Source organism: Opisthocomus hoazin, chromosome 24, assembly GCF_030867145.1.
Source record: "Opisthocomus hoazin isolate bOpiHoa1 chromosome 24, bOpiHoa1.hap1, whole genome shotgun sequence".
Taxonomy (NCBI): Eukaryota; Metazoa; Chordata; class Aves; order Opisthocomiformes; family Opisthocomidae; genus Opisthocomus; species Opisthocomus hoazin.
The window spans coordinates 94,627-106,228 of NC_134437.1; the positions used below are offsets into that span (position 1 = coordinate 94,627).

Below are 11,602 nucleotides of genomic sequence, written 5' to 3' on the forward strand. Positions count from 1 at the left end.
GCGCAGCTCGTCCGGTTTATTGGGGGCCGAGGACAGGGCGCGAGGCGCCCGCGCGCGCCGGGCGGCCCGTACAGCCCGAGAGGCGCGCGCTGCCGGGGGCGGGTCAGGTGCCGCGCTTGGCGTGCACGAGCAGCTCCCGCTGCAGGCCGGCCTCGATGGTGGCGGCCGCCTTCCCCGAGGGCAGGTCCGTGATGAGGGTGAGCTTGTTGAAGACGCCTCGGCCGAAATAGTCGGCGACAACGGAGAAGCCATCGTTAGAGCACTTGAGCTGCGGACACAAAGCGGCAGCGTCAGCACGAGCCTCCAGCCCCCTCCTCCTCCCTGCGCCGACGGCCGCCCTGCTGGGGACCGGGCTCGATGCGAGAGCCGCATCGGCGGCGTCCTCGGCTCGGGTTTTCTGCCACCGGCCGCCCCACCTCCCGTTCCCATTTGAGGACATTTGAGCCACGCACCGAAAAGCTAACCAACGATTATCTTAAGCAAGAAAGTGACCGTCTGGGCTGCTCTAGTGTCCACGTGCGTTAACAGGCTCCAGGGAACGCCCCGTTCTCGGCTTCGCCACTTCCTCCGGGGGAAACACAGCGCGGGAAAGACAGCGCAGAGACTGCTGTACCCCAGCTGCACCCTCCTGTCCCCATTCCAATTCACACCACTTATTCTGTCCTCCTTTCTCCTTAATTTGTTCTATACAACTCGCTGACTGGCTGTCACGCTGACCAAAAGGCCTCGATCCGTTTCGGGGCCAGGCGAGAACAGTTTCTCTTTCATCTCTGGCGAGCGTCAAGGACTCTTTATGCCCTACACGTAATGCGGTCACCCTAGCTCCTAATGCTTCATTACTCACGGTCAACGCAACCTTGTTTACAAAACACTTTCAGCCTCGGCCTTCTCTACTGGCCTCCGAGGATCTGTAAATGAAGGCCAACTCTGCCACTTTAAACTTCCCAAGACCGGCGATGTCACCCTACCTGATGCTGAAACTGGTCGTGCAGATCTCTCTTCTGCTCCTGGGCTCGAATCATGTCCATCACTTTGCGGTTTTCCGGCATGCAGGTAGGACATTCCGAGTCGCTCTCAGAGTAGCTTTCAAAGCAATGCTGGTGGAAGGAATGACCGCACAGGAAGTGGACCGAAGGCAGCTCCAGGGCGCCGGTGCAAATGCTACACTTCGTCTTCTGAAAGATCTTGGGACTGAGGGCGCGAAAGGAGGCAGAAGGGCAAGAAAGACAAAGTATATTTTTCCTTAATAAAAGAAGAGAAAACAGTTGATCCTACGTAAGACAAGACAGCACGTAGTCTCGCACCTTGCTTTTAGCTCTTCGATCTCCTGGCGGATCCTTGTAGTTTCTTCTCGGTATTTTTGAATTCTCTGCTCATCCTGCTCTATCTGGCGGCTCTGCTTCTGCAGCTTGTTGACGAGATAATCCTTAATCACAGATAGTGTGGCTGTGGAGTTATGAGCCAGCGTCTGCACAACTGAGAGGAACAGACATGTTCGTTTAAACGCAAGCAAAAAAACTACAGCTACGCTAGTCCTACCCGGACAGACAGCTTTCCTGTAAAAGGCCGCTTACGGGCACGGGCAGTCAGGATTCTCACCGAACGGGAGAGCTCACTTAAAGACTCGATTTCAGTTTGACCTCTTCCAGAAATGGGTGACTGGGAGCACGTTTGGACGGCTCGGACCAAAAGGGGCAAAGCAAGGATCTAGTGGGCTGGATTCCCATTTCAACTAAGGAACATCAGGAGTTTCAGCAAGCCCTTCACCTCCCCAGGCTAACAGAACAGACATCTCTACAGCCGATAACGCAGATCTTTGTCCCTAATTAGGGAGCCGTGACTGGCATTGCTTTTCCCTATAGAGCGGGTTATTACTTCAAATGCGTGCTACGACCTAGTTGGGGGTTTGGGGGTTTGGGGTTTTTTGGGTGCCGCATGTCATTATTACCAAGCAGCGGAGGCATAAGATTCTTGTTCTCGATGTGTTTCAGCACCGCAGCAATATACTCTTTGCAGTCCTCCTCCTTCCGCGCAAAGTAGCCGAGAGCCTGTTCCCAGAGACAAGCCTCTTGGTCTCCGTACAACTCGCACACCTCAATCACCTTCTTGTACTGCTCACTCTGCATGTGGTAGTGCATGATCTGTTGGAAACTACGGGAGAAAGACGCTCGTCAGCTTCAAAAATCTCTCCTTTCGAGTTGTTACAGGGACCTCAGGTTTTCACCCAGCCAGGCAACCCCCAGACATTCACACAGAAGGCAAGACAGGTCTGTCGTTCACTCTCTACGTAACTGCCCCGCTTTAGCAACAAGGCATTTTCAGCTGAGCGATGACCTACAGGTCCCATCTCGAGGTACTAAAGAGATCATTACCGTTGTAAGGCAGTGACATTTATGGCTCAGAAATCTCTGTGGGGAGGGGAGGGTGGGGGTGGGCAGGGGCGAGGGACAGGACTCTACGGACAAGAGTAAGACTCACAGTTTGCCCTGCTCGTAGAGGTAGAGGACACCATCCTTGAAATTGTGCATCTGACATAAGACCAAGGCCTTATCAAATACCGTTTTGAACCTTCCACTCTTCAGGAGGGTCAGGGCTTCACTGTGCAGCTTCTCCTTGATCTACAGAGAAGAGGGAGAGGTCAGGGAAGAGAGGTCGGGGAGAGAAACACATACGCACAGAGAGCATTTTGCACCAAGACCTGACAACAATTTGCAGCTCGTTCAAAGAGGAGGTCAGTTTTGCCGTTTGCTCTCTAGCCCTTTTAAGCAAACAGGACGTGATTTCTTTTGCCCAAACAGCCAGCACCCTCCGAGACCTAGGCACGTAAACAGAGCTACTTTTGCGGGAGAGGCATCTGCCCACAGAGGCCGTATTGTCTGGAATCTGGTCTTAAATGAGATTCATACAAAACAAGCTCAGCCTCAGCGAAAGGAGTATTCTCCCAGCTAGCAGGCTGCTTTCCCATTTATGTGCCATTTGTCCAGCAAGGCACACATAGTGCCTCATGTTATCAATGGCCATCTAGAAAGGTTACGGGTCGGCAGGAATGCAAGTAGGATTCAAAGACACCAAATCTGCCTCTCAAAACACAAAGCTGGAGGAGCTCAAACCTGCTCATCTCGTTCATGTGCCCAGTTCTGGAGTCGAAGTTCCAGTAACGTGTCATAGACACCCTGCGGAGAGTCAGCCTGCACCTCAGTCATATGCTCCAGAAAAGCCTTCAGTTCTCGGGAGTTGTTTGCAAAGACTGGAATGAACTCCTCGGAATTAGCCTGTAACACAGCCAGAAGTCGCCAAGCACCCAGATTAGTCGCAGCCAGGCTGCCGCTTCTTCCCTGCCGTGCGGAGCGCTCATTCCCAGAGCCTGTGACGCGACAAATACAGCACGGTATAGGCTGTCGATGATGACAGGCATCGGTTCTGAGCAATAGCTTTAAGCGGCCTCTTGTCTCTGGGACTACCAGCGCATCAGGACAGGGCTTCTCGTTACACCTAAAACATCAGGCGGGTACCACAAGGCACACAGGGCCACTCGCTTGCTGCGGAGTTACTACTCGAGAGCAACAACTCGCAGTCAACGCAAACCGTACCTTTTTCCCTTCCAGCATCCCAGGGCCTTCACCGTCTCCCGATGGCTGGTAATCAGTGCAAAGGATCTTCAGCAATTCTGTGGTCTCGTCAGGGACATGGTGCATCAGTATTTTACCGTACCGCTTCATGTTACTCTCTGCCTGATCAAAAGGCAGCTTTCCAATGTAGCGCAAAGCCTCTTGGTAGTTCTGTGGAGGCAGCCAGCAAAATAATCGCATGACATCGGCCTCTGCTCTCCACTTGGACGTTAGGACAGAAAGCACTGGAGATCTGCTGCGAGTACGCCACCAACTCCATTTGCTCTGAATCATCACCTCCTTCGATATTCCTGCTTGCTTTCCTCCTCAGGGAGGAACTCTGGCTGTGGCCCAGGGGCAAGAGAGCTCGATTTAGATCATTCTCTCGCTAATGACCCTCCCTCCTCTTAAAGGGCACTGTAAGAGGCCACATCCGAAACAGAACAAATCAGACCCTCCGATTTCCACCCCTAGTCTACGGCACAAGCCAAAAGCAGAGAGCCGACACGCAAGCGGCAGCGGGCGTTGTTACCGCTGCCTCAGCAGTCCTGTCAGCACGCTCGGTGCAGGGAAGAGGTCAGTGAAATGGTATTCTCGCTAAAGAAGCAGCTAGAGAAGAGGGATTCTCTCCGATAAGAACGCGGAAGCAGTAACGTCTCCTCACCTTGATGTCCTCTAGCTGGATTTTGAGGTACCACTCATGATGCGCATGCTTCTCTGCCAGGTACACAGCGTGGGAGTAGTAACCCGCTTGACGAAGCACCTTGATGGCCGTTTCCACATCAAAGCGGACCTCGCTCTCACTAGTCTACAAGAACAAAAGCAGAAAGACAGTCCCTCGGCAACACGCCCAGGGTCCACGAGCAGCAATCGCTTATGTAAGAGGAGAAAAGCCAGAGCAGGGACAACTTGGTACCTCTCGTGCAAGGGAAAGGTCACACGCGCAGCAAGGTAGTCTAACCGCCTCTCACGAGCTTCCAAGTCACACTGGGAAAAGCCAGCACGCTCCAGACTCAGATGGCAAACCAGCCAAACTGAGAACGTGACCGAGAGCTCGGAAACAAAGGAGCAAAGACAGGGGTACTGAGGGGCGAATCCATTCTTCTCTCTCTCGACGGCCCCACGGGAGCCAATTTACAATGTCACCGCTACCCCTTTTCAATAATTACGACAACACAACAACGTTGCACGATCGCACCTTCCCCCGATACCTTAATGAACTCCTCCAGTTTGGAGCTGTCTTTGAGTTTGGTATAGCAGTTCAGCAGAAGCGTAGTATGGTCTGCATTGGCCAGGGACTGCAGGTGGAGCGTCTGCAGATAAGCAGTGAGGTTGTGGATACGTTGAGCATCCAGGAATTTCCGAATAACGTACGACGGTTCCAGCTTCCCTATAGTTCTAAGAGGTGAAGAGTCACATTACAAGAGACCGTATTCCCAGGAAGTAAAAATAAATGGAGAAATGAACAACAGAAGCTGTACCTTCAGCAGGCACTGACCCCCTCGGGACCACTAGTTACGGTGTAAGACCACCCATCCGCACGGACAGCGCGACAAACAACTCTCTACAAAGGCCACTACCGGGACGACAGCAGACAAGGAGTTAATCCTCCTGTAAAGGAGGCAGTGAGCAGACGGACTACGCTCTGGCCACAGCTAATTGGGAAGGCAAAAAAAAGGGGAACACAAGCCACGTTTTCCTTCGTTTCAGTCGCATAACTCAAACTCAGCTTTAAACGCTCACGCCCACACGGAACACCTTAGCCACACTTATCCTGACGCTTCACACAAGTTGACAATGAAATGCAAGCCGACTCTCGCTAAACGTCGGGACTCCAAAGTTTCAGTTCTACACAAACGTAACGCTTTGTGTGGCATTTTAAAGAGAGCAAACGTGAAGTTTTCAGTAAGCCCCAAAACGGGCTGCTCCAAGTTTTAAAAAACCTGAGATGTTTTAAAACTGACATTAGGCTGTTTCGGCATTTTCCAAGAAGACTGGCACGTGCGGTCAAATCACATCATCCGTCTTCCCTAGAGCGACCCCTCGTTTATGACGACTTCATCAGGCCCCGCTCCATCCCAATATGCCTTCGTTATTCATGTTAAAATACGATCAAAGGGGAGAACTTTATCCTAGGGCATACAGAGCAATTTTTGAGCAACTTTTAATCTCACTGACACGTCGCGCTCTCCGCTGGCAGAATTTTCACCTGAAGTCATGCTTTTTTTTTTGTTTCGGTTTGCTTTTATTCCTGGGCTGAAGCAGAAATCAAGGCCTCCGTAGCTCCTACCTGTACTACACCGTCACGGCTCCACAGGACCCCCACTTACCGGATATACTGCTGGATGGCTCCATCGTGGTTGCCCTTGTTATACAGATGATCGCCATACTGCCGGAAAATCTCTGACAAACCATCGCTGTCCAAGTGGTGGCTCTTGGCCAGGTTAATGGCCATTTCAAATAAGTTCTTTCTGAACAGCATCTGTTAAATACACAGTAAGAGCAGTATGAGGGAAAAACCACACCGCCAAACAAGTTCAAATGCACCTGGAAAACAAGGTGTTTCTTCTTTTTGGTGCTGTGCGCATACATGCGCGCAGGCTTTTAAGTACCCAATGCCTCGTAACACCGGTTATGCTGTAAAGCTATCGGATCACTTGTCACGTAACTCGCTCGCCCGAACCGTTCAGCTTTTTCAATCGGCAGAGCCAGCACCATCTTGCAGACGAAAGGCAGAGATTAATAACAAAACAGATTTACGTGCCTCGAGTTTGGTTTGCGTATCCTTCTCCTGCAGCACATGAATCTTCCCATCTCGGGTCAGCACATACAGAGAACCCCATTCTGCTAAGACATCCACTATATCATCAAAGATCGAGCTGTATGCGATAAATTTGTTGCACAGGTCGTAGATATTCAGGACTTGTTTGTCCGAATTCTGTGCCTCATTCCCAGCAAACTCTGACCTGGAGAGCAGAAGAAGGTTTTAGAGATCAAGGCGAGCATAACTTGAATTCTCGACACCCGTGCAAACTAGGGATGTCCAGAGAGCAAGACAAGCGGGGTTCATTTGGGCAATTAAACTAAGCCGACTCAGAGGCGAAACACCACGTATTTATACACAATTCCATCTATGCGTTAGACTGAGAAATTCAGAAGACCGAGAAAGAATCCCACTCATTTAGCACGCTTAACTGCGCTACTCTCGCAACAGAAGCTAATCGATATACGGGTCCGGATGAATCTTAACAACCTCTGACAAAGTTGCAATTGGCCCCAAAGAGCAAAGTTTCACAGGGAAGAAGGAAAAGGAGGGAAAGCGGGAAGCCGCAACGGCAAAAAGAACTCATCTGTTCCGAGGAGCCCTACTTTGGAGAAGTCTTTCGGTCCTTGGAGACAACGATAAGGTACCCCCGATACCAGTGAACAATCAGCTTTTGTCCCTCGAAGGCAAAGCAGGGGCCACGTTCGTCTGGTTGATAAAGGTACACGCATTCGTTTCCTGCCACAATGAACTGGAGATCCTGGGAGGGGTCACTGAGAGATGAACAGCGCAATCCACAACCGTGAGTGTCCAGCTCCAGGTGAGGATAGTCTTTCACCGAAAGCATGTAAGACTACGGAGAAAACGCAAAGTTTTGGGGACCGCTCCAAACCAGACTCCGAAACCAACGCAATTCGCAAGTCAGAGTCTCATATTTTGCCAGATAACATCCCACCTGGATGTTCTCCGTGGTCACCACAAAGAGATGCGTTGTTTTGCCGGACTGTCGGAAAGCGAGGCCAGTAACCGGATAACTGCCTTCGTGTAGGATCTGGGTCTTACTGTGCCGGTCTCGAGTGATGTCTCCCTTTGTGAGAACAACACTCCCATCTGCAAAACCTGGTGAAGGGGACAGACTAAACCGTTACTTATATGGCACACCCGAAATACTATCCAGCGTAAGTTAGGGCAGCTCCTCGCTCGCCAGCAAGGTATTAAGTAGCAGGATTGCCGCAAGTTCTCCCGTCAAGTAAGTATGCGCCAAACCACCCCCGGTTACTCCTGTTACGGTTCAGAGCCGTCAGCTGACTGCACAGAGGATGTCACAGTTCAGCAAGGTTCAACTTGCTTTCCACACACAAACTTCACTCGCGAGTTATTTGTGTCTGAGTCTGCATGTCGTTCGACGAATAGCTTTCTCATCCAATGACCGTAACAATTATTTTAATTCACTTGCTTATTCAAAACATGCTACACGCTGTAAGAAGACTAGGCGTAGACATCCTAAGAGCGAGTAAAACCCGTGGCTTTCACAGCTTGCCGACAGCCCCAGTTCCGCAAGTTCTTCCAGAGTGGAAGGCCACAACACGTGTACAAACAGCTTTTTGATTTCAGCATGGGGACCGACTCGTTGAAAGCGCCTGTAACCTCACAACATTACTGCTCTCACTCTGTCAGAAGTTAAGTGAGAAATATTACAAAGGAATGGATAAATCCAAAAAGGGAAATCGCCTTTTTTTCTTCTAAAAAAAGTTTCTACACAGTGCTTGGAAATAATCTCTCGGTAACGTAAGGTATCGCAAAACCTATGTTTTTTCCAGTACTACAACAAAAGCTAAATTTAGTATTAAATTCAGGAAACGCATAACCTTACTGACTGGCCGGGAAAGATGACATCGGCTACATATGTGTCCTGCCCTTTTAAGTATCAGAGCTATTTCTGTCGTATATACAGATTTGGGCTAAGTTTATGTATTTATCTTCTCAAGCTCTCCGACAAAGCAAGATACGCCACCTCTCTGCAAGAATAACATCAAAATTACGTGAGAAGAAAAACCATCAGGATGTTCTAAGCTGATTTTTGTGCTGTCTGTTCACCTTCCTTACATCCGAGTAAGGACCATAATGTTTTTCCTAAGCAAGCTACCACAGTACAGCTTTACTTACCAATAGCCATGAAGTTAAGATTCTCGTGGACAGTTAGGCAGGATACAACTGTGGGCTTGTTACCTGGTATTGCTGGAAAAATGCGTGTGCAAAGAGGATTGCCGCCATCTCGTTTCTCCAGGTTCCAGACTTTAACCTAGAAACAGCGATGATCTGGCATAAACAAAGCGTGAGGTACCAGGCAGCGAAGATCTGGCGTCAAACATAACAGCGCCCAGAATGAGCAAGCTACTTCAGGTAAGAAAGGTCAGCCAACGTAATCACCGTACTCTTAAGAAATACTCATGACAGAAATGCATTTTCCTCTCTTTGTCATTTGACTTACCAAGGGGTTAATGCCCTCTTCATCTTCACCAACAGAAACCAAGATACTGTGCTGCTTCAGCTGGTACAGATGCGTTACCCTTAGCTTGTAAGCTTGGAAACTACTGAGTTGCAGGGAGCGAGGCAAAAACCAAATCTGACCTTCCATATGTAGATCACAGTTAAGGCACACAAACGGAAAAAAATACCAAAAAAAAACCCCCAACCCCACACCTCCAGTCGCACCAGAATCAAACCCCTTCGCGCTGACTTCTGGCCAGGCTGCGCTAAACACGCTGCTGCAGAGCGGCCCGAGAACACCGAAACACCGAGCGGCCGCCTCCTCGAACCGGCGAGGGACTGTCAGGCGCAGGAAGTCGCCGCGTACCCAAGGCCGGAGTGCCGCCAGGCCCGCGCGAGAGCCGCGCCAGGGACCGGCCTGAGGCGCGGCGCAGACCCGACCCGACCCGCCGCGGCTGCCGGCCCCACCGAGCCCCGCGCAGGCCAAAGCGCCCGGCACCGCCGCCCCCCGCCACCGCGCGGGATATCCCCGAACACGAGGCTTCCCCGGCCGGAGTCGCAGACCGCGATGCCCGGGGGCAGCGCGAAGGGCTTCCCGCCGGCCCCCTCCGGCCCCGGCGGCTCCTTCACCGTCTCTCTGTCGAAGAAGACGAAGCGGCGCCACTGCAGGTAGGCAGCCATGTTGGGGACGGGCCGAGTCCCCCTCGCTTCTCATGTGACCGCTTTCCCCGCCCCTCAGGTCACGCGGCACAGCACGGCGCCCTCGCTGCTCCGCACCGCGCATGTGCCGGGCGTGACTGCGGCGGGGGCCGCGCCGGCGGCAGGCGCGGGGCCGCCCGAGGCTGGGGAGGTGGCGCGGGCCAAGGGCTCGTGCCCCCGCCGTGCCAGAGCTCCGTGCAGGCAGAGCCACTGGAGACGCTGTGGGCTCTGACCCGGCGCTTCCCGCGGCCCCCACTTCAACCCTCTGCCAAGAGGTCATCTGCCGCGGGACACGCGCTGACGCCAGCTTGGTCGCACAGCTGCGTCTGGCTGGACCGATGCCGTGTGGCCCAGGAGCACGACCCGCGCCAGGTCATTTGCTTATTGTCACCTCTACAAGCTCAGCAGAGGAGGAGGGAAAGGGAGGGGAGGCGTGTCAAAACCCCGTGCTGGAGTGTTCGAGGAGCCTGAAGCAGCATCGACTGCAGGCTCTGCCTCGAGATACCAACCTCGATCCTGTGCCCGCGTGACAGAGGCGCTCTGGCCGGCAGCCGAGTCCTCCCTACCCCGCAGCAGGAGGAGGAGAGATCTGGCAGAGCAAAAGCTGAAAACCTGTGGATCGAAACGAAGACAGCTTAATAGGTGAAGCAAAGCTGCACACACAAGCAAAGCAAAATAAGGCGTTTGTTCACTACCTCCCATTGGCAGGCGCGTCCCTGGAGATCAGGGCCTCAGCACGCGCAAAGAGTTCCTTGGGAAGACACACAAACCGTAACTGTTAATGTCCCCCTGCCTCCTGTCTTGCAGCTTTAGTTGCTGAGCACAACATCATACGGTATAGAATATCCCCCTCATCAGCCACGTCAGCTGCATCCCCTGGCAAGTTCTTGCACAGCCCCGGCCTATTCACTGGCAGGGGGCTGGGGAAAAAAAAAAAAAAGGTGACCAAAGAAAACCTCAGCACTGTGCAAGTAGTGCTTAGCAGCAGCCAAGGCGCTGCTGTGTTACCAACACTGTTTTAGTCACAAATCCGAAACGCAGTATGGGCTGCTATGGGGAATGTGAACTCAGTTACAGCCAGACCCGCTACAGACTGGCGCAGCGCAGCCCATCAGCCCCGCGGGCAGCCAGGCTTTGCAGCGACTCTGCACCTTGCGAAGAGCAGGTGGGCAGGGGCGGTTGCTGGCCATACGGACACAGCCCCAGTAGATGCTACTAAAGGGGCACAGGAACACAGCACGCAATCCCCAACAGCACCTTCTGCCTGTCTGTTGTGAGGAAGCAGCAGCCCCTGCTCCCACCGGCCCACAGGCAGTCTCGCCGCAAGCAGCGCCCTGTGTTTTCAGGCAGCAGTGCCAGGCAGGGCTGGCACATGGGGGTCCTGCACAGCCCCAGGCCTGTCCCAGGAGCGGGCTGCAGCAGGAAAGATGGAGGCTCCCAGGCCAGCAGCACGCTTACTTGCTGTGCATCAAAGTCCCGCTTTCGGCTTCTGTTTCTGGCACTATATGTTCTGCTGTCCTCTGCACGATGCCACCGCTGGGGCCGGCCGCAGCCTTCCCAGTGATGCTGGGACATCCCAGCCCTCTAGTAGCACTGGCTTTCTTCCCCACCCCCACCCGAAATATTGACATATGAGCTCCTAACACGGCAGAGCTGTCAGTTTACACTTCTAACAGACTGAAAGTACTTACTTTATCGTCAGACTTTCACTCGGGCTGATTTCTGGGGCTCGTCCATGCTCTGGCCCATGGAATTTTAGATGGAGAGCAGGTGACAGCATATCTGCCTGAAACCAATACACCCCACATATTTTTAAAAGCCTGCAAAAGTCACTATCCTTCATAATTTTTTTCTTTCCGGTCTTCATTCCCTCTTCACCACCGACTAGTAGAGAAGACAAAATGTCTCCAGTTTTACGCAACGCTCCACGCTGCTCGAGTGCAGCTACTGAATATCAGGCTGGCTCTAGCTAAGGAATCCAACAGTTAGAAAAACTCCAGGATCTACCGCATTAGAAATTTGGCGTACGCAACTACCGCCG

The 11,602-nt window shown here is 52.5% G+C and overlaps 1 protein-coding gene across 1 annotated transcript; it reads right to left on the reverse strand.

The window, feature by feature from the left end:
• Positions 1 to 2: 2 nt before the first annotated feature.
• On the reverse strand, positions 3 to 9,570 carry VPS11 (VPS11 core subunit of CORVET and HOPS complexes). Its single transcript, XM_075442583.1, has 16 exons — positions 9,386 to 9,570; positions 8,864 to 9,008; positions 8,539 to 8,674; positions 7,328 to 7,491; positions 6,978 to 7,225; positions 6,373 to 6,574; positions 5,939 to 6,090; positions 4,820 to 5,006; positions 4,273 to 4,416; positions 3,591 to 3,779; positions 3,111 to 3,272; positions 2,479 to 2,618; positions 1,949 to 2,151; positions 1,305 to 1,476; positions 969 to 1,191; positions 3 to 268 (listed from the first exon to the last, which is right to left on the reverse strand). The coding sequence occupies exons 1-16, from the start codon at positions 9,541 to 9,543 to the stop codon at positions 104 to 106; spliced, it is 2,790 nt and encodes a 929-aa protein (XP_075298698.1). The 5' UTR covers positions 9,544 to 9,570; the 3' UTR covers positions 3 to 103.
• Between the last annotated feature and the right edge of the window lie 2,032 nt (positions 9,571 to 11,602).